Raw genomic sequence first — 18,794 nt, forward strand, 5'->3', positions numbered from 1 at the left:
AGCGCTCCTTCCCGCCATATTAGCCAGCATGGGGTAGGCGAGGATGTTCTCGAGGGGTGATACGGGCTGTTTCTTCTCCCGTAAGGTAATCCGCGTACCTGCGTCGCGTGTCCGAACCCCCTGGTGTCGTGTGCGGTTTCCACCATCGAACGAGAGAAGCCTAATTTGGGTCTCCCTGTGTGGACTGGCCGGATAGTGTGCTAGGGTGGACCGGTAGCCCAGTTGTGTCGGAGGTCTGTAACGACCCCACTGTAGTAGACCCCACTGTGTTCGTGTAGCACGCATGGATAAACGTACTATCCCAAGAACGACGGACCTCGACACCTCGAGAAGGAGGAAAGAGGAACAGCAGAGGGCCTGGACACCGGTTGAGACCAGGGAGAGGGGTGCTGAGGGCTGCACGACCAAGGCTGAAGAGCTCCTAGCCGCTGCCGCCGGCCTTCCTGAGGACACGTCTAACAAAAGGGGCTGCAAATCGGCCGCGCAAGTGTGGATGTCTTTATTGTCCCTCTGTGATCGGATGTGCGGCTCCGCCGCGTGGCTAGTGCTCTTCACATGCCTCCACGGGGTGCGTTTCCGGATCGCGTGATCTGCTTTGAACGAAGGGAGAGAGAGAGAGAGAAGCTCTTACGATGTGGAACGTGTGCCGGCTACTCGCGTGCTGGATATAGACTAGATATAGGATGCTTGTAAAGAGGATAGTAAATGTGATACGCATGAAGCGAGAATACGGGTGTAGTAGTGATGGTGTTAGGGATTTATAGGAGTATGGGTATGTAGAGCGACCAACGGTGAAATTGTGAGGTACAAGAAGAGATTAACTGGGTTCTGATCGGTGGATGACAGCATTCATCGGAAGAGAAAATTTTAAAGCTTATGATTAATATCTTTATTACTCTCTGAGATTCTCATCTGAATTCCTATATGGAATGCTGTGTGGGATACTGTATATAATACAATATACTTTTGGCCTAGAAGTAATATTGAGAAAATAATTTTCCTTCTTTAACAATGTCGTTCAAAGTTCTTGAATTGATGCTCTTAATATTGAATTTTGAATATTGAATGCTATCGTATTCAGAAATTTTTGGGTATTGTTCCTAAAAACCTCAGTAATTAACTAACAATCACTGTATAAATTTGTCTATGAATTTGTTAGAAGTTAGGAAGACCATGACATATTGATCATATAATCACATCCACAGCTAGATTACTCATTAATGGCAAAGTAGCAGAATCTTTATGGAGATTTAAGTCCTATAAAAGAACAAGAGAGAAACGTTGCCATTTCTGGCTAATTGTAATTAAAGCAGCTTTTGTAACAAGCGGTTGATTCCCCAGCATTGTTTATTACTCTTAATGAGTTCTGTCAAGGTACTTGTGCATACAGTTTCTTAGCATTGAACGGAACCTCTGCATAGCCTGATCAGCTCAAGGTAGCTTATTGGTTTCAAGATGTGTACAATTGAGGCAATTCACTATACACTGTGAAGTATCTTCCAATGAAGAAACGATCAACTGGCGGAATATTTAAGCACAGGTTAAATGATTTTTATACTTAGCTCAATTTGATTTCCAAATTGGTCCAGTTTCCAAATAGAAAGTGCATTTGTGAATTGACCAAATCTATGGGGTTTTCTAATTATCAACTGGATATACAAGTAGGTTTTTATCCCTAGAAATGACTAGATGGGATAGAAACTCTAGAGACAATCTACATATTCATATATCAAAACTCTGTTTAATTCCTAAAATACCATAACCAAAGACTTAATTACTAGCTATAGTAGGAAAATATGAAGTTTACTGTAGAATCTCTACTTTTACCAATAATGTTGTAAAATATAGAGCGAGGGGGGCCAATCTGAATCAATTTACAATCTCATCACAAATTGCTATAGAATTTCCAAATTAGTCATGCAAAATTTAGCAACCAATTAAATCCGTGGTTCTGGAAACTGAATTAATAATAAGCCGTCTAATTTCGTTTGAACGAGGAGAAAAGAGAAAATTGAGGATGGTAGACCGATGTTTGCACGGGGTTGATTATTATCTCTCCCGGCCCTGGGTTGGCAGCAGTGAGTAGTAGTGAGTAGGCGCCTTTGCATCGGTGACCGACAAAGCGGTTTCTATTTTCGGCGGATCCTCTGAAGCGCGTGCATCTCTGATTGTCCGTAATTTCACAGGTAAAAGCCGGCTGGGAAAGAGAACGCTTGCAATTTTTACGAGCCTCTAATCAGCACACTGATTGAATCTCGCATGCAACCGCCGCGAAGAAAATTCCCCTCCCATTTAGCCCGATTTGCTGTAGCTTTTAAGCTGATAGGGAAATCCCCCTGATACCTTTCGTGCACCAAACATTTTCATTTTCCATTATTATGTTTATCTTTAAAAATTCAATTTGTTATTTTCGTCCCCCTGTAATTTTTCTCTTAGTACTTCGAAACTTCCTTTGATTTCTTTCCAAGATTATTCGTGATTTTATTGAGGATCAATTAGGGAGACGCATGATCCTAGGTTTATGACATGAATTAGAAATTTCCTTTCTGTTTATCGCAACAAATTTCTTTATACTTTCCTATGTTTTTCATTTATGATACTTTGAATAGCTTTGCAGCGTCTCCATAATGAAGTCAGGAATCCTGTATGATGAAAAGTCCTTACAATAGCGCTACTCTTACATTATGTTCCAAATCAATAGCGCGGTTACATCGTGAAAAGTATTGCAAAGAAGTAATACTGATTATAATACCAAATTTTATTTTGCCAATTTATACAATTTTATGAATACCTATTAGCTTGCCCAAGACATTAATAATACAAAATAGATTACAAAAGTGAAACTAATTGTACATTAATTTTGATGCAGGAGGGCCGGGGGGAAGTGACAGACATCAGCGCAAGTCCTGGGAGGCAAGCACCTGCCAACCAGTTGCGCCCCAAGGAACCACCCCCCATGGTGATTCAGGGAGATTTCAGAAAGGTACTGACTTCCATGACATCTTTGCTCTCCAGCAATCTATATACATGTACTAAAATCTTATCTTTTTTCTCCTGATTATCCTACCTTCTTGTCAGTGAAAGAGATTAAAATCCTGGTTCCTTACAATGTCCCATAGGAAAAGCTAGATATCCTGCTGTTTTCCAGACCAAACATATCCTGATCCAAGGGGATGATTAGGTCTCCAAGGAAGCACTTGATAAACCCAATTACTTCAAAAATGAGAGTAGACAGAGGAAAGCAACAGGAACAGGGAATCAGATTAGAGGAAACTATCAGGCCAATTTACCTTTTTCATGAAGCTGTTCAGCAATAACTCTAACAACAATATATGTAACAATCTATAGCCATTATAAAAAGGAACAGAGAGAATTTAAGAAATACTTAGGCTATAGATATGTTGAAATTACAATTTTATGAAAAACATATTAGTTGACGAATATTTTAAAAGAATAATTATTGGAATTGAGAAATATTTTTCTTGGAATATTAAAATTTATAATATTAATATCAAAAATTTTAGAAGTATAATATGAATTGGAGAATATTTTTTTAGAAATGCTTATTGGAACAGTTTCATGGAATATTTTTTATTGGAGTGCCTGTTCATGACATGCTGGTTGAAGTGGAAGGACCTGTCGTTGCAGGTGAGTGGAATCAGCACAGAGATCTTCAAACAGATCGAGACCGTCGAGAACGATCATGACGCCTCGACAGCAGCGGCCCTCGAAGCTGTCGAACGAAGGGGTGAGATGGTCGTCCGAGTCATCGAGCCACGACAGATGGGCAGACAGGCGTCCGAGGCGGCGAAGAAGTTCATTGCTATGCAGGTGCGACACCATACCAAATTCCCAATTGAATAAGAAAAATTAAACCTATTTCTTCATCTATGAAGACGAAATCTCAATTTCCTAACTAATAACATGACAATGAAAGAAGCTTCAAACTTGAAAAATATTCCTTAAAGGCTATAATAATATAAAAGATCTTTGTAAAAAAAAGTTTAGACTTAAAAAATGATCTTCTAAGATGCCGGAAGAGAATTTTTATTCCATATATATCTTCTTATCGCCATTTCGTCATCTAAGAAAAGCACAATATCGACCTTCGTCCCACGTATCTCCTTCTGAACACAAAAAAATCCAATATTAAGACAGTAATTTATTAGTTCATAACTTAGTTGCCACTATATAATGAAGCAATAAATTTAACCAACAAATTTTCCCGTTTTTTCCCATAATGCTTTTGAAGTACTATTTATAAGAAATATTTTATTATTTCTATGATGTTCTAGGATCCAAAGCATCCCATCCACTTTGTCGAGATAATCAAAAGGCCAGGCCAGACGCTGGGGTTGTACATACGGGAAGGCAATGGCGTCGACAGAAACGACGGTGTCTTTATCTCGAGGATAGCCCTGGAGACCGCAGTCTACAACAGCGGCTGCCTGAAGGTTAGGAAGCATCTTTTTCCTTGAATCCTTAATTGCAGTTCTAATATAGCCAATTTGAGCTTACCACTTACTGCACTTATTCTTGTGGGAATGAAAATCATGAGACTCACTGATTTCTTCTCCAAAATATATATGAGCAGCTATCTGAAAAGAAGATTTACAAGGCAATGAATAGAATAAATTCGTAGAAAGAAAAATTAATCTACTATTTGATAGCTTATATTTAACATAAATCTATGAGTCCTTTTCTTTCAGAATATTCCTCTTATTTTATCTTCTATGTATAAAGGAAAGATTCTTATTTTTTTAATCATAATTATTTCTAAATTTAGTAATATTTTATGTAAATAATTTATATAAAAATATGTTTTATTTAGGTTGGGGATGAAATCCTAGCAGTGAATCTGGTCGATGTGACGCACATGAGCCTGGACGATGTCGTGATCATTATGTCGATACCCAGGAGGCTCGTCCTGGCGACTAGGCATGGCCAGCACCAGCCAGTCTCACATAGTCGTCAGACCGAGCACAAAGCGCCTCCGGTTGTGGTGATCAAGAGGGAGCTAAATGAAGATGAGAGCGACCATGCAACGAGTAACCACGTCAGGTAATTATATCTCAAAAATATTTTATAGTATCAAATATACTTAGAATTCTACTGGTACTTACAAGTACATCTTCTGTGAAATTACATATACATGTACACGTATGCTATACTAATTGTAAAAAATAAACAATTCTAGATAGGAATTAAATATGGCTACCCAGAGAAGGAGATCTTTTCTCAGTCCCAATATTAATCTCGTCATTTTCTTACAGTTTTTAAAGAACAATAATATTTGTTTGATTTCTGAGATAATTACAAGCCTGTTATTTCTCAAATAATTAAATATAAAAAAAGTTTACGATGAAAGACTTATTTAGATATTTATCAAACTTTTGCTATTTACATCCTGGGAACTTTAATTATTACCCACATTGCTTGGACTGATCTATTGTAAGTTCCATTAGAATCTAATTAAAACTCCATTTGTTGATTGTAATCATAAGTTGATACAGTTTTTATATTTTGATTCCAGGGATGGCAGTCGTAGGCGTGGCGACGGTCGTGAGATGCTACCTTCCCGGTCTAGATTAGGTCTTTCGGGTCTAGGCTCCAGTCAAGACCTAGGTTCCAGCAACGGTGACCTATACTACAACTCCAGACCGGAGGGACACTGGTCGTATCAACCACCACCACCTCCTGTTATCACACATCAGCCAAAACCCTCTACGACGCAACACTTCCAGCCTTATGAGCGTGGATATCCAAAAACTTTGGAGAGTTTAGCTGAAAAAGTAAGCCTGTGTAATGTTTTACTTGCTCTTCGGGACTTTGACGCAGGTCGAGGTTTTATTAAATGAAAAACATTCGATTACATAAAGTTCAAGCAAGAATTAAGATTGAGAAAATAAAAGAAATTGATATTGATAAACTTTGCAAGGAAGATATAGGAAAGGGAGTTTAACCACCGTAAAAGTTACGATATTAGAGAAGAATGCAAGATCTTGATGTACAATTTGGCGTTTTGTTATTAAATCTCCACCTGCGTTTGAATATAGATCACATAGATGTTCTAGACGATGTGGATCGAGCACCCTTTCATATACCTGTCTGCACCAAGTTGACACTTGTTTGCCCTTCTCTGTCTTCAATTGCGATAGCGATTCGAATAAGAAAGTGGTGAATTCGTGGCAATGACTCGAGACACTCCTGATAGTGATCAGTAATGCTGTGCACCGTCTCGATTTCAAAGCCTTCTAAATAAAACAAAATACCACGAGTTTCTTTTATTAAATTGCTTGAAAGATTGTCTGAAATTGACTTAGAGAGTAGACGGTTCGCAGCTCGCTCGTGTTTCGACCACGTGTTTCACATGACTAATCGGTTCTATGAATGAATGCTACGTTGATATTAACCAGGATTTCACAAAGGTAAAGAAACCACTAACTCTTTCTTGATATCTAGACTTGTGTATGCAGCAATTCCCTGCACCGTGCATCACCTGGACAATGGACAAGTATTTATACTCTGTATATCCATAATATTAGGAAGAAGAAGTAATGTAAAAGATTTAATAATAGAAAATTAAACAAAAACAATAAATACTTTTCAATGTCCAGGTGAACAAAACAACCGTCGCTACTTATAACGTAATTCCACTTTTTGTTGCCTTGTAAGCTTTGCTCTGTATGTTCGTTCTTTCTTTTTCTTTCTTTCTGAGTATTGTCTCTTCTCGTGGCGATCCGTGGTCGTCATAGTCCATCATAGTGATATGTGGATTTCTATGTAAAGTGTATTATAATCTATATAGAGAGATCTATCAATCATGATGGCAATATCTAATTATATTTTCCTTTAATCACAATTGACTTCCTAATCTATCCGTGTAGATAACGTAAATATCTTCTATTAAAAAATACAGATCGAGTGTGATACGAATAATCGATTGTGATATGAAAGGAAAATAAAAGAAAATTGTAAAAGAAGGAACATAAATTAATTAATTCGATTGAATTTAGGTACACTCCTTCTACACGGGGCCAGTTATGCCCTCAAATGGTGGTCGTCGAATGTCCACGGGCGCAGGGATGCAGTCGGTTGGCAGCAGATTGTCTAGTCAGACTCAGCCATCGCATTATGGTTATGGCCAACACTCTGGAAGTGGAAGAATTATGCCTAGAAGCGGTTCAGATCAACATTTACCTCGCGTTGATTACACAAGTATCACCACTCCAGCTCGACATACTCTTCTTAGATCCAGCTTGAAGTCAGGTCCGTCACTTTCCACTAAAATCATTTACGCAACTGTTTTCCTAACTTTAGACTCATATTTTGTGACGTTTCTTTAACAGGAACATCTGCGTTGAGATACAACACCAGATATGGCACTCAGGGAGACAGTACGTCGACTACTCAGAGACAAGGTCAATTTGGTACCCTAACCAGGAGGCACCGACCATCGTTGGATTATGCTTCAGACACTGAAGCAACCTGTTCGAGTTCGCCCAAATCGGCGTATTATTACTACAGGCACAATATGAACAATCCGCCTCAGAGTAGCGCTGTCTCGCATCTTGCCACCCTATCGAGATCACAGATTGGTCAGAGTTCCTCAGGTTAGTTATTTCTTCTGCATCTTAACAAAGTTAGTTCCTCATGTGTGATCGTGAACAGACTTTAAAATTGAAGTTATGCTTTCTCTAGGCTTGAGATCGAATTCGTTGCCTCGTAGTGGCAGAACGTTGCCCCAGCAACCAGGTCTCAGGTCTGGACTTAGCACAGTAGCATCTGGACTAATAGATCAGGAAGATAGTGACGGAGCACTATCAGCGCCCGAACTACCTTCCATTAGACGCGATAGAGGTTAGTTTAAAATTCAAGTAGCGAGTCGATTCTAGTATTTTGAACATAAAATTGAGAATTCTATTGATTGGAATGTCAGGAAGAATACCGTCATCACCCAGTGTGTTCACATCAGATGAGTACCGAGCATGGCTGAGTCGAACGCCGAGTACCAGTGCATTGTACGAGCAGATTAGAGCCACTACGACTAGACCACCACGTTACACTTACAGCGCAGAGAACATCCACGCAGCTGTAAATCAAGTAAATAACATACATTAAAAATTACATTCTTTTTTGATAAACTTTTTAGATCAGTTTCTAAATTTTGACTAATTTGTTTAAAATTTAGGGTGAATATGGAAGCTATGGGACGTACAGACCATTGTCCAGCACGCTGGATCGTTTGTCAACAAGATCAGCCTCTGCTCAGCAAGTGAATCTTGCCAACTTAAGAGCATCGACAGCGATCAGCTCGACGTGTCATCGTGGAACAGCGAACCCAAGACCGGCCTCGGTTGCATCCAGTGCTCGTACGTCCTTGACGAGTCAGAAACCGTCACTGAGCAGCTCCACCACCCAGAGGGCAACGTCGGTCAGAAGAATCAGGAACCTGCTAGACCTGGAGTCCACCCGAAGCATACCTACCCCCACACCTACCAGAACTCAGGATCAAAGACTGCTAGATATTAATCCTGCAGGTGAGTATTAAAATCAATTTTGACAGTAAAAAGTTTAATTAAGGTCATAATGTCTTTTGTACAGAGTTCCTTAAGTATAAGATAGAAAAACCTCCGACTGTGGGAACTCCGAGCTCGACTAGCTCTCTTTTGAGCTCGCTCGGGGAAACCAGCAGCGGTGACCTGGCGGGTGGTGTTAGTGGACTACTTTGGGTCCATCTTCTGGCAGGTCGTGGCCTCCGTTCAACAACATCCTCCTCAGCGGCCACTACTCCTTCCACACCATCAGGTCAGCCTAATTTAGGTACGTTCGGGAGTCTGCACATCCCCTAGACTATTTCTCCACTGCACAATCACTATTCGCATTAACATAATATCTAGCAAAATTAAATTATTTCTGTTTTATTCTATTTTCTTTATTTAAAATTCAATTATTTTTAATTTAAATCTGTAGTGATTCCTACTACCTGACACTCTCGAATGTTAGAAAGTGTTCGATAGTACTATGTACTGTCTTTAAGTCTCGAGCTATTCCTTTTACAGAAACCTTTAAGGATCAAAGCTTGAGGGTTAAAGTTACCATATATAAATTTGATAAATGGCGGAATATCTTTATTGTTTGGATAACATAACAGCTAGTTGCGGCTTGAGAGACCTTTACTGCGTGTTGGAGTGCGATAGGGTGCACAAGGCGAGGACAGTGATGCGAACTGGCGATTTAATGTTCGACTGGGACGAAACCTTCGAGCTGGATCTCGTTGGCAACCGGCAGTTAGACTTGCTGGTCTATTCCTGGGATCCACAGTACAGGCACAAGCTTTGTTACAAAGGATCTGTGCACCTGGCGACCCTTTTGAAAGAATCACCAGTTCACCAGCTAGCTGTCAAAGTCGAACCACGTGGCACAATTTATCTAAGACTGAGATATACGGATGCTCAGCAAACATTCCGAAGGAGAGGGCTCCCAGTCATATCTCTGGCTACCAGAGTGGCGCCACTTTTCGGAGTTGACCTTGACACAGTGGTAAGTTCAAAATTTTGAAATTACGATATATAAATTTGAAAAATGATGATGATTTTGATTAGGTGAGTCGAGAGAGCAAGACTGGTGGAGTTCCTGGAGGTGTTTCTACCGCCCTAGCGATGGGTGTTCCAAATGTGCCCATAATTGTATGGCGTTGTGTCGAAGAAGTTGAAAGAAGAGGTCTTGACATCATTGGTGAGATATGTTTTTACCATTTACAAAGTTCAATTTCTATACTGTTGAGTTTGGACAGTTTGTCAATGAAAACTTGGGGGCTCAGGTCTATACAGGCTCTGTGGATCAGCTACGAAAAAAAGGATACTTAGGGAGGCTTTTGAAAGGAATGCTCGTTCAGTGAACCTGTCGCCTGACAATGTACCAGATATCAACGTGATTACTGGTAAACTTCCCTTAATAATTATTTCTAATATTAATAATAATAATGTAGGAGATACACTTTGATTGTAATGATAATCTATAATTATTGTTTAGGTGTACTGAAGGATTACTTGCGAGAACTTCCAGAACCACTCTTCACGAGGTGCCTCTATCAGATGATGGTCGATGCATTGGCCGTCTGTCTACCGGATGATCCACAAGGCAACGCAAAACTCATGTTCAGTATACTTGACTGTTTACCAAAGGTGAACAGGGTAAGTATCTAATCTCAAACTTCCCATTCATATACCTAGAGAAAATAATAATTAATTGTCCCTTCAACAGTGTACGTTAATCTACTTGCTGGACCATCTGGCAATGGTAGTATCACAGTGTAATAAGATGTCACCAGCAAGTTTGGCAGTCTGTTTCGGACCAGTTTTAATGCTACATTCTGAAGAGAACGGGCCGCCTTTGGATTTCCAACAACCAATAGCAGTTCTCAAGTATCTTCTTGAAATTTGGCCTGTTAAGTCAGGTAATGTCGTCATTCCTAACAATTGACTTTCGTAATCCCAATTCACTATTAATATATAACTCAAAGTAGCTTGTAATATTAGAATTAGACTGCAGATGTTTATATATTTATGAGAAATTTAAAATATAAAATCTCCAAACTATAACTGAAAGACTATAAAGCTACTACAAATATAAAAATAGAAATGTTCATTATAGCCATTTGCAGTCTATATAATATCTGCAACTTATTAGGCATTTTCAAAGCTTTATCGTTGAATTCACGTACGAAAATTAGAGTCGTAGTTTAAATTAATTGAACCGAAAAAATAGGAGCCGAATAATCAGTCGCTCATTTCACAGACAGTTCGGAAGATTTCTTCAGTCGCTTCGGCGCTTCCTCGAGTTACGCCAACAGTCGAGCACAACAGCAGTCAACAGCAACTGCAGCACCAGCAGCAGGCTCAGCAACAGGTGCAACAGCAACTGCAGGGAACATTGGGACGCACAGGGCTGCCCTGGCAGCCTCAACACTCACTTCATCAACAGCCCCCAACTACGGCAGCAACCGCAGCCCTCGCGCCCTCCACTCGTCCTCCACCACCGGTCAAGCCTCGCCAGGTCAGTGTTCTATTTAGAGCTCTCGGTTTATCTCAACAATGTTCATTGCAATCTTTTGCCTCTCTTACCGTCGCTTCCTCTGTCTGTGCACTTGCTCCACTGCTATTGATGTCTAAATATCTCAGAAAGCACCTTAAAAGTACAGACCCTCTTGGTCCACTTCTTAAGCAACAGTTTGAAATTTTTGTGTCGCATAAATTAATGCATTATTATAACAAACTGTAATAAATTACGTTATCTGGAGAATTTTACAATTAACCTATTCTCCAGATAAATGATCAGCTATGGATCACTTATGGAAGTGATTCTTTAATATGACAGTTGAAAAAGGGAACAATCTTCTAAATTAAAGTTATAGATCTTATAAAAGTAAGCGATGAATCCACGAAGTGTTGTGAAACGCCAAGAGCCTAAGTAATGTTATGACAATTGGAATTTTTAAAATATTCAGGGGGTGAGAGAAACTTATATTTAATTCCAAGATCAAATAAAACGAGAATTTTGTTTAAATGGGATTGATTGACAGTATCTTAAATTTTGTAATTACCTTCGTGTAAAAGATAAGAAATATGTCTTATCATCTACTTCACCTTATATTCTTCAAATGTGATTACTTTATATGAAGACTACTGTAAGTACTGTAATGTGTTTATTTTCGTTTAATTTGTAATTAACAGAGTAAAAGTACAGAGGATGGGCGGAAGAAGGTTAAAGAAATAATAAATCAGAGCTTTCCTGGTCCAAGATTCTTCGCCATTTCCTTATATACATATTAATTAAAAATATCATGACCACGTGAAGTGGAAGAAAGACCAGGAAAGTTGAACGAAACGCTTCAAGGAAAAAGAAAAGAAAAGAATTGAACAAGAGTCTCGTCTCGCTCTCTGCTTTTTTATCCGTGTCCCACATATGTGTATTATCTGAAGCGTGTTGTGAACAGCATGGTAGGCAAAGTAAAGACTCTGTTCTCTCCCTTTATTTTCGCTTCGCAGAAACAAGCCCTGTCGCGCTTTTATGATCACGAATCATGTATTCGCTACTCAATGAGACAAGTTCGTTCCATTCATTTATTCACATATTTTCATTCATATACGTTCTTTCATTCATTTACATCGTGTCGGTTTCAGGTTAACTCTCGAGGATCGTCGGCCATTGCAAATTGTTCGCCCTGAAGGCTATGTTATCTTAGCATGATCAAAACGAAGGTGTATAGACGAAAAAATATAAAGAAAAGAGGTTATAATGGGTGGCAAACAGTTTGCAAAACAATCACGTCGCGATGCGTCCGTGTAAATATGATACCACAATTACCAAAAACGCCTCCGTGCATGTCTCGATGTCACTTCTGTACATTTACTTGGGTGTTCTACTGGTCGAGCGGGTCGGTTATGATTTTTCCGTTTCTCTTTGCGCCAGTCTCTCGACGTCTTTCCATTATAGTGACGATTTACGTTGTCTTCTTTATCTTTTTTCGTTTGGGCACGTATTCTTCAGAGCAAACGCAAATTGCCGGCTCTACCAAACCGCTGACAGCACAGAGACGCCGCTTCTTGCACAGGTATTATCGTTATTATCGTTTTCATTCGCGTTTTTTACATCAGCCTTTAGTTATCGTTCTATCACATGCATGGCCAGATTATCAAAAAAAAAAATATATATATATATATATTAAAGAACCAAGTAATCAGTCATCCATTAGCTTTCATCAGTTTCACAGAGTCGTTTCGAACAACAGCTATGACTACAGTGTGTATATCAAAGACTCTGATGTACATGAAAATATATAAATACCTTTAGTTGATTGCAAAGATCAGGAATATCCAATGTCTGAAAACTCATGGTAGATCAAAAACTATTTAATATGAATATTTATAAAAGATAGAATTGTTCTCCCTTAAAAACTATTACATTCAAAATGTTTATACAGTTTATGAAGTGACTATTCTTGATCAAGATCTTAATGTGAAGAATACTTTGACAGTGCGTCTGTTTTTGATCAATGTAAAAATGTTCATTCATAAAGTGTCTAGTACTCTTTCAACATAGTATCATCTCTCATGATATATATTTATGCTTAATTAAGAGACAAAGTGGAGAAAGAGTATAGGAAAAATGATCCCTCTTGGGAATCATTTTAATTAAGCAACCACTCCATCTCTGAAAACTATTTAGCAACTGATAGTTTGAGGGATCATTAGTGCTCCAAGCATGCATTAATTGCACCTTGAGTGTTGCTTCTTGAATCTGGTTTGACATTACATTGTAAATCATAAACTTGATTAAATTCAATACCTCCTTTCTAATTTAAAATGTTTCAAACTGGAATCAAGAACAATATATCCTTTCAATTCCCAAACATTCTTATCCAATGGACATCCTTTCAATTGTGAAGTATACATCAGATACATAGAATATAGTAACCAAGATGAGGCATCTAGGTTTCGGTACTTTCAATTTTTCTATGCATATTACACACACAACTCAAATCATAGATGTCTCATTCTACATAGGTGAACACATTTATTTCCATACATCCCAGGACCATATCTCACTCATCAAAAGCAAGTCACTAAAAGTCACCTCTATTATGAGAGTGATTTATGCTTCAACAATCCTTGAGCAGAACCTTCACAATAGAAATACAGAATTCATTTTGCACACAGCCACACCACAAGTTCTTTAACCCTTTGTGCAACAATTTGAACAAACATATGTTTATTCAATTCAAAATTCAAGCCTAGAAAATCAGACCTGAAACCTCAGAAAATCACCATATATAGAGTGCGAAGGGTTAATATTTATCAAACACAAGCACGCAAAAAGAGTCCAAGGATTGCGTAATTAATGGAAAACGACGCTGGTGATACGGCGTCTCTGTTCATATAGGTGATAGTCTCGTCTCCCGGTTCACCTAGCAGCGAGGAGTCGGAAGCCTCGCCGGAACCGATTAACAAAAGCCTCCTGGGCGGCCTGGGACTCGAAAAGAACAACGAAGGGGCCACAGCGAACTCGACTGGTCCTGGAACAGAACAGATTACGCCGACCAGCAGCGTCGACACCGAGGAGGGAAATACACCACATCCTGAAGAGGGTGAGAAGGGCGTCGAGGGTGATGCAGAGGCCAGCGATGACGATCGACATTAGCACGTACCCAATACGCATTAGAGTCTCGTAAAATATGAGGATTTAATCGGGGATGTGCGCCCTGGATAACTTCGACGTCTTCGTTTTACCGATAGTTTGGAGAATCTTGCGTTTCTTCTCTTTTTTTTTAAGAAGATGAGATTACTAAGGAACAGTGTTGGGCATGAAATAATGAATACATCGAAAGGTTAAAATTTGTTCAACTAGGAATTACCTGGATTATCTAGTTGTTAGTTGTTAATTGTTGAAATAGACTGTAAACAGGCTCAAAGTCTGCTTACAGTTTCTCTAAATTTATTTATTATTTGAAGAAAGTTTGGCTAGGTTTGAATCTTGCCCAATACTGATGCATGCGTATTAAGAGACTGACAATGAAACTTGTAATAGAAATATAATGGATTTTGAAGTCTGTTGGAACAGGATTGAAAGGGTTTTGTTGCTCACAAGTGTGTTTGTTTGAAATTGTTTAAAAAAAAGAGAGAGAGGTTATATTCTTAAGATACAGCTTATCATTCAGAATTGTATGAAATGATAAACAAACATGTTAAGAGTTTCTGTTTCATTTTAATCAAAGATTCTCATGATGTGTTGACGAAAGCTGAAAAAAAGAAGATATACTTTCTACTTCTAATTTCTCAAAGATATTTAACGCGTTGACTGCTTTGATTTAGGAATCTAACTTGTATCTAACTTGTATCTAACTTGAACAACACTTGTATCGTGAAACGATTTTTCAATTTTTAATAGGTACCAGCTACTTGTAGAGCAGCAAAGAAGCGAAAACCAAAGACTTGAATCTTAATCGATGCTGTATTACCTAGTGAAATAATTTTTCCTTGAATGTTATTATTGTTGGCTGTGTTAGGAAAATGGTTCTCTTCGTTGCGTAACGTTGTGTTTTGAAATATTTATAGATGTTTTCTGCGGCAGTCAGCGCGTCAAATCGCACATATATATTATATTTGAAGAACATATAATTTATACAATGAACGAGGCTGAATATTTGTCGCCAGACGCACAATATAAGCGATCATTGTTTCCGAGACGAAATGGCGCGCATAATGGGACCACTGCGAATATTCGTTAAAGAAAATATCTTCGCGAAAAAACGAGATTCAACGCTGAAATTGACGATCTGACGACTGACTGAAAGCCTTCTGCAAGTTTTATAATACGACTAAACAAAACCTAAACCAAAGAAAATGAACTAATCGAAAGTTGTACTAATATTTAGAAGAAGATTTTACTCTTTAGCTGCGATATATATTATGATTTCACAATGACCAAAGACTGTAATGGGTTCCTAGTTTGAAACTTCTTGCACAAAATTTGACTCCTAGATAATTTTGGTCTCGTTCAACCAATGAAATAAGTCGCCATATACAAGAGGAAATAATTCTCTCTTCCGCAGCTGAAGAGTCAATATTGCAAGGTTTTTGAACTTTTCTTCGAGCACAAATGCCAGAAAGATTATCAACCAGCTGAACTTTTTTTCTATTCTATCTTGAGATCAGTCAAAGCTTCTTTCAAAAACCCAACGGTTGATCAAGCAAAAATGGAGCCAGTAGACAAGAAACTAACAGAGGAAAGGAGGCAACGAGTGAATAGTTGTACGACAGTGAACGTCTCTAAACATTCCCTGCGTCCTAAATTATGCACAAATCTATTTTACCGACTGAGAAGATAATGTCCAATGCATTGGAACAGCAAAGAAAGGGATACGAATGGAATGCAAAAAGGAAATCTCGCGATTCACCGCGCACATCCTCAACTGAAGGAGAGACTCTACCATTTCTCCAGTCGATTTTTCAACAAAGTTCATGGTGTTTCCCGGCCGGTCGAGACTGAGATCTCACGCGAAAAAGTTCCGGAAGAGTTTCTTCACCGGCGAAGCTAGCTGCAGAAGAAGAAAGGCGACAAGAACTGATCACGCTGACTGGCGATGGAAGAAGAAAAGAGAGAGCGATATACAAGGAGGACAGGAGATGAAACAAGAATAAATAACCAAAGAGAAAACATACACACACAAAAGGAAAAGTTGAATAAGAGACATACACACACGTAGAGACATATAAGGAAATATGAAGATGATGAATCACACAGACACAACGGTCGATTTATATACAATATACTATATATATACATATTATATATACACACATAGGCTAGTCACGATATACATGTGCTTTTGATAAAAAAACTATTACTTAGAGGTTAGCTAGCCCTCGTATACAAAACACAAAGGAACTGCTGATGTACACGACAGCTGCGTCGCACATATACATGCATTATATGTAAAAGGAGAAAAGAAAATAATTGAAAAAAAACGAAGGATGAGAGATAAGATGCAAAGTATAGGTGCACGCAGACGATAAAGTTATACATAATATATATAATGTTCAGCGCGACAGGAGTCGAGGAACCGACTCCATGACTTCTTGTACATGTTGACAATAGCAAACCGACGAACGGAGAAGAAAGATAAAGGAGAGATTGGATCAGAATAAAAGCGGAGAGCCAGTGGTAGATGAATAGAAACTCACCGAGAAACGATAATAATTAAACGGTTAATTGTAAACTTCTAAACGATTAAAAAAACATAGCCAGTATTATAATTGTGTACGTGAAGAAGCAAGCATTTGAAGAGGACGAGCCGGGAGAGAGACCACCCTTCGGTCAGGGTATTCCCCGGGGTTCGTTTGTTCTACGATCTCGTCAACGGGGACACGAGTCGTTATTTGACTATTGTTACTGTCATTATGGTTAGTTAGTATAATATTGTTGCGTACAGACAGTAGATTTAAGTAGACCTCATGGTAATTAATGAGTAGTCCCATTTAAAGCTTATTATTCTTTTGATCTAGCTTTTAATATGGAAAACAAGTTCTCAATCTACCTTGAGATTTCACTTATTTTATCCTCACCTGGAACGAGTAAGAAGTGCATTAGTGAAGCGTTTATATGTCAATGAGGTATTCTGAGTCCTCAAATTAATGAACCCAATGTTCACTTTAGTATGGTTATTGCGACAAATTCCAATTAGTTAAATGGCATCATAACTATTATATGTCTTCCATCGCATCCCAAAACACTCCCAATTCCTGTATTCTGCACTACAAACTCAGCACACAATCTATCCCAATGAACACCATAGCTATAATTTTTATTATTAAATAGAACTTCAAACTTCTAGTCTTTATTTTCATTTATTCTCGTGCAAACTATGCATCTATATTTCTATATTTATAGCTTTGTTCATTAGAATCCTGCTGCACTTCCTTACTAAACTAGTTATGGTACCCGTGGCGCTAGTATCGCTACTGGCAATGCTTAGCGCCATACGGTTATTTGACGATATCTTCTCAAACAGGACTAAATTCCCAAAAATCTACCGTGTGTTCGTAACAATATGTTTAAATAAGCGTTTATATGTATATATGTATATGCAGAATGAGTCGTCAGACGTTGTCATTTAAATTAACTTTCCTGTTGATCGATTTAGGAAGAGAATAATTTAATTTTTATTAACTTAAACACGAATTTCAATTAAATAATAAAATGTTTCAATTTCAATGATTGAAAGGTTGGAAACATTTTTTCTTTTAAATTAGTAAAAAGTTATTTCACATGACAATTTCCAGCGACTCATTCAGCACGAGATAGTAACTTTATTCAATTTAAATATTCTTACCATTTCGGGTGGTATAGAAAAGTGGTGATCAAACGTTTAATACAGTACTTAATGTCCAGTCACATAATGGGAATAGCTTTTTGTAAATTTAAACATAAGTTGTTCGAAGTTACAAGAGAATTGCAAGGAAGCTATTTCCATTACAAGCAGTAGTTCTTAATAAACACCACTTTTTCATACTGCTGAAGACTAAGTACAGGAGTTTCCTTCGATTGAATAAAGCTATTATTCAACCCTATATAAATAATGTATAAATAATACATCGTGTATGAATAATGGTAACATTAGGATGAATGTTCACTAGCCCTTTGGAGAGGTTATGTGAACAAAATTTTATTTTAAACTATTAATCTAGTCAAGAAAGGCAAAAAATATCATTTTCTATAGTTAAGAACAATCCTGTATCAAAGACAATGTTGATGAAAGCACCCTGTTCAAAAATATTTAGTACTTGAAGGGGTTGACTGCTACGAAATTGCTTTCTCAGCTCGTGTCCTCGTGAGTGAATGCAATCTGTATAAATGGCATACGATATACTTATCGTATCAGCGTTCTTCAACAAAACATTCCAGTTCTTGGAAGTTCATACTATTAGATAATACATCAAAATAATGATGCAATATTTCCTTTAATTCTCTTCGTTTTAATTCTGTTGCTATTCAATGACCCGAAATTTAAGAGAAAAAGAAGGGAAAAAGGAAGGAAAAGTGATTTTTTGAGCTCGCTGAAGTTACATAAACAAAAGTCATCTAAAGGAAAGTACCAGATCAAGATGATATTACAGTTACGATGCCCATATTACAATTTGGCGATAGTTGAAGCTATAATTTAAGGTATCCTATAAATCTCTGTGACGTCGCTTTTTGATCTTAATTATTCCTGAAGATGGAACTTTACTTTT

General features: G+C 38.1%; 1 protein-coding gene across 10 annotated transcripts in view; it reads left to right on the plus strand.

The window, feature by feature from the left end:
- The window catches only part of LOC100748872 (rho GTPase-activating protein 100F), a 56,352-nt gene extending 39,276 nt beyond the window's left edge, over nucleotides 1-17,076 (plus strand). The window contains exons 1-21 of one of the 10 annotated variants that reach the window (XM_033318665.1): nucleotides 10-568; nucleotides 2,870-2,983; nucleotides 3,649-3,831; nucleotides 4,296-4,454; nucleotides 4,832-5,061; nucleotides 5,534-5,792; nucleotides 6,417-6,428; nucleotides 7,017-7,269; nucleotides 7,350-7,613; nucleotides 7,702-7,860; nucleotides 7,940-8,103; nucleotides 8,192-8,540; nucleotides 8,605-8,823; nucleotides 9,155-9,543; nucleotides 9,606-9,738; nucleotides 9,824-9,943; nucleotides 10,036-10,196; nucleotides 10,267-10,459; nucleotides 10,801-11,058; nucleotides 12,553-12,616; nucleotides 13,945-14,081. In XM_033318665.1, coding sequence (XP_033174556.1) covers nucleotides 284-568; nucleotides 2,870-2,983; nucleotides 3,649-3,831; nucleotides 4,296-4,454; nucleotides 4,832-5,061; nucleotides 5,534-5,792; nucleotides 6,417-6,428; nucleotides 7,017-7,269; nucleotides 7,350-7,613; nucleotides 7,702-7,860; nucleotides 7,940-8,103; nucleotides 8,192-8,540; nucleotides 8,605-8,823; nucleotides 9,155-9,543; nucleotides 9,606-9,738; nucleotides 9,824-9,943; nucleotides 10,036-10,196; nucleotides 10,267-10,459; nucleotides 10,801-11,058; nucleotides 12,553-12,616; nucleotides 13,945-13,948 — 3,972 coding nt within the window. In that variant the 5' untranslated portion in view covers nucleotides 10-283 and the 3' untranslated portion in view covers nucleotides 13,949-14,081. Of the gene's footprint in view, nucleotides 1-9; nucleotides 569-2,869; nucleotides 2,984-3,648; nucleotides 3,832-4,295; nucleotides 4,455-4,831; nucleotides 5,062-5,533; nucleotides 5,793-6,416; nucleotides 6,429-7,016; nucleotides 7,270-7,349; nucleotides 7,614-7,701; nucleotides 7,861-7,939; nucleotides 8,104-8,191; nucleotides 8,541-8,604; nucleotides 8,824-9,154; nucleotides 9,544-9,605; nucleotides 9,739-9,823; nucleotides 9,944-10,035; nucleotides 10,197-10,266; nucleotides 10,460-10,800; nucleotides 11,059-12,185; nucleotides 12,271-12,552; nucleotides 12,617-13,944 lie in introns of those variants that run through there. The other 9 variants (XM_024364796.2, XM_024364791.2, XM_033318664.1 and 6 more) reach the window with 9 other exon arrangements.
- The last annotated feature ends 1,718 nt before the right edge of the window (nucleotides 17,077-18,794 follow it).

The sequence above is a fragment of the Bombus impatiens genome, unplaced genomic scaffold (assembly GCF_000188095.3).
Source record: "Bombus impatiens unplaced genomic scaffold, BIMP_2.2 scf_0107, whole genome shotgun sequence".
Taxonomy (NCBI): domain Eukaryota; kingdom Metazoa; phylum Arthropoda; class Insecta; order Hymenoptera; family Apidae; genus Bombus; species Bombus impatiens.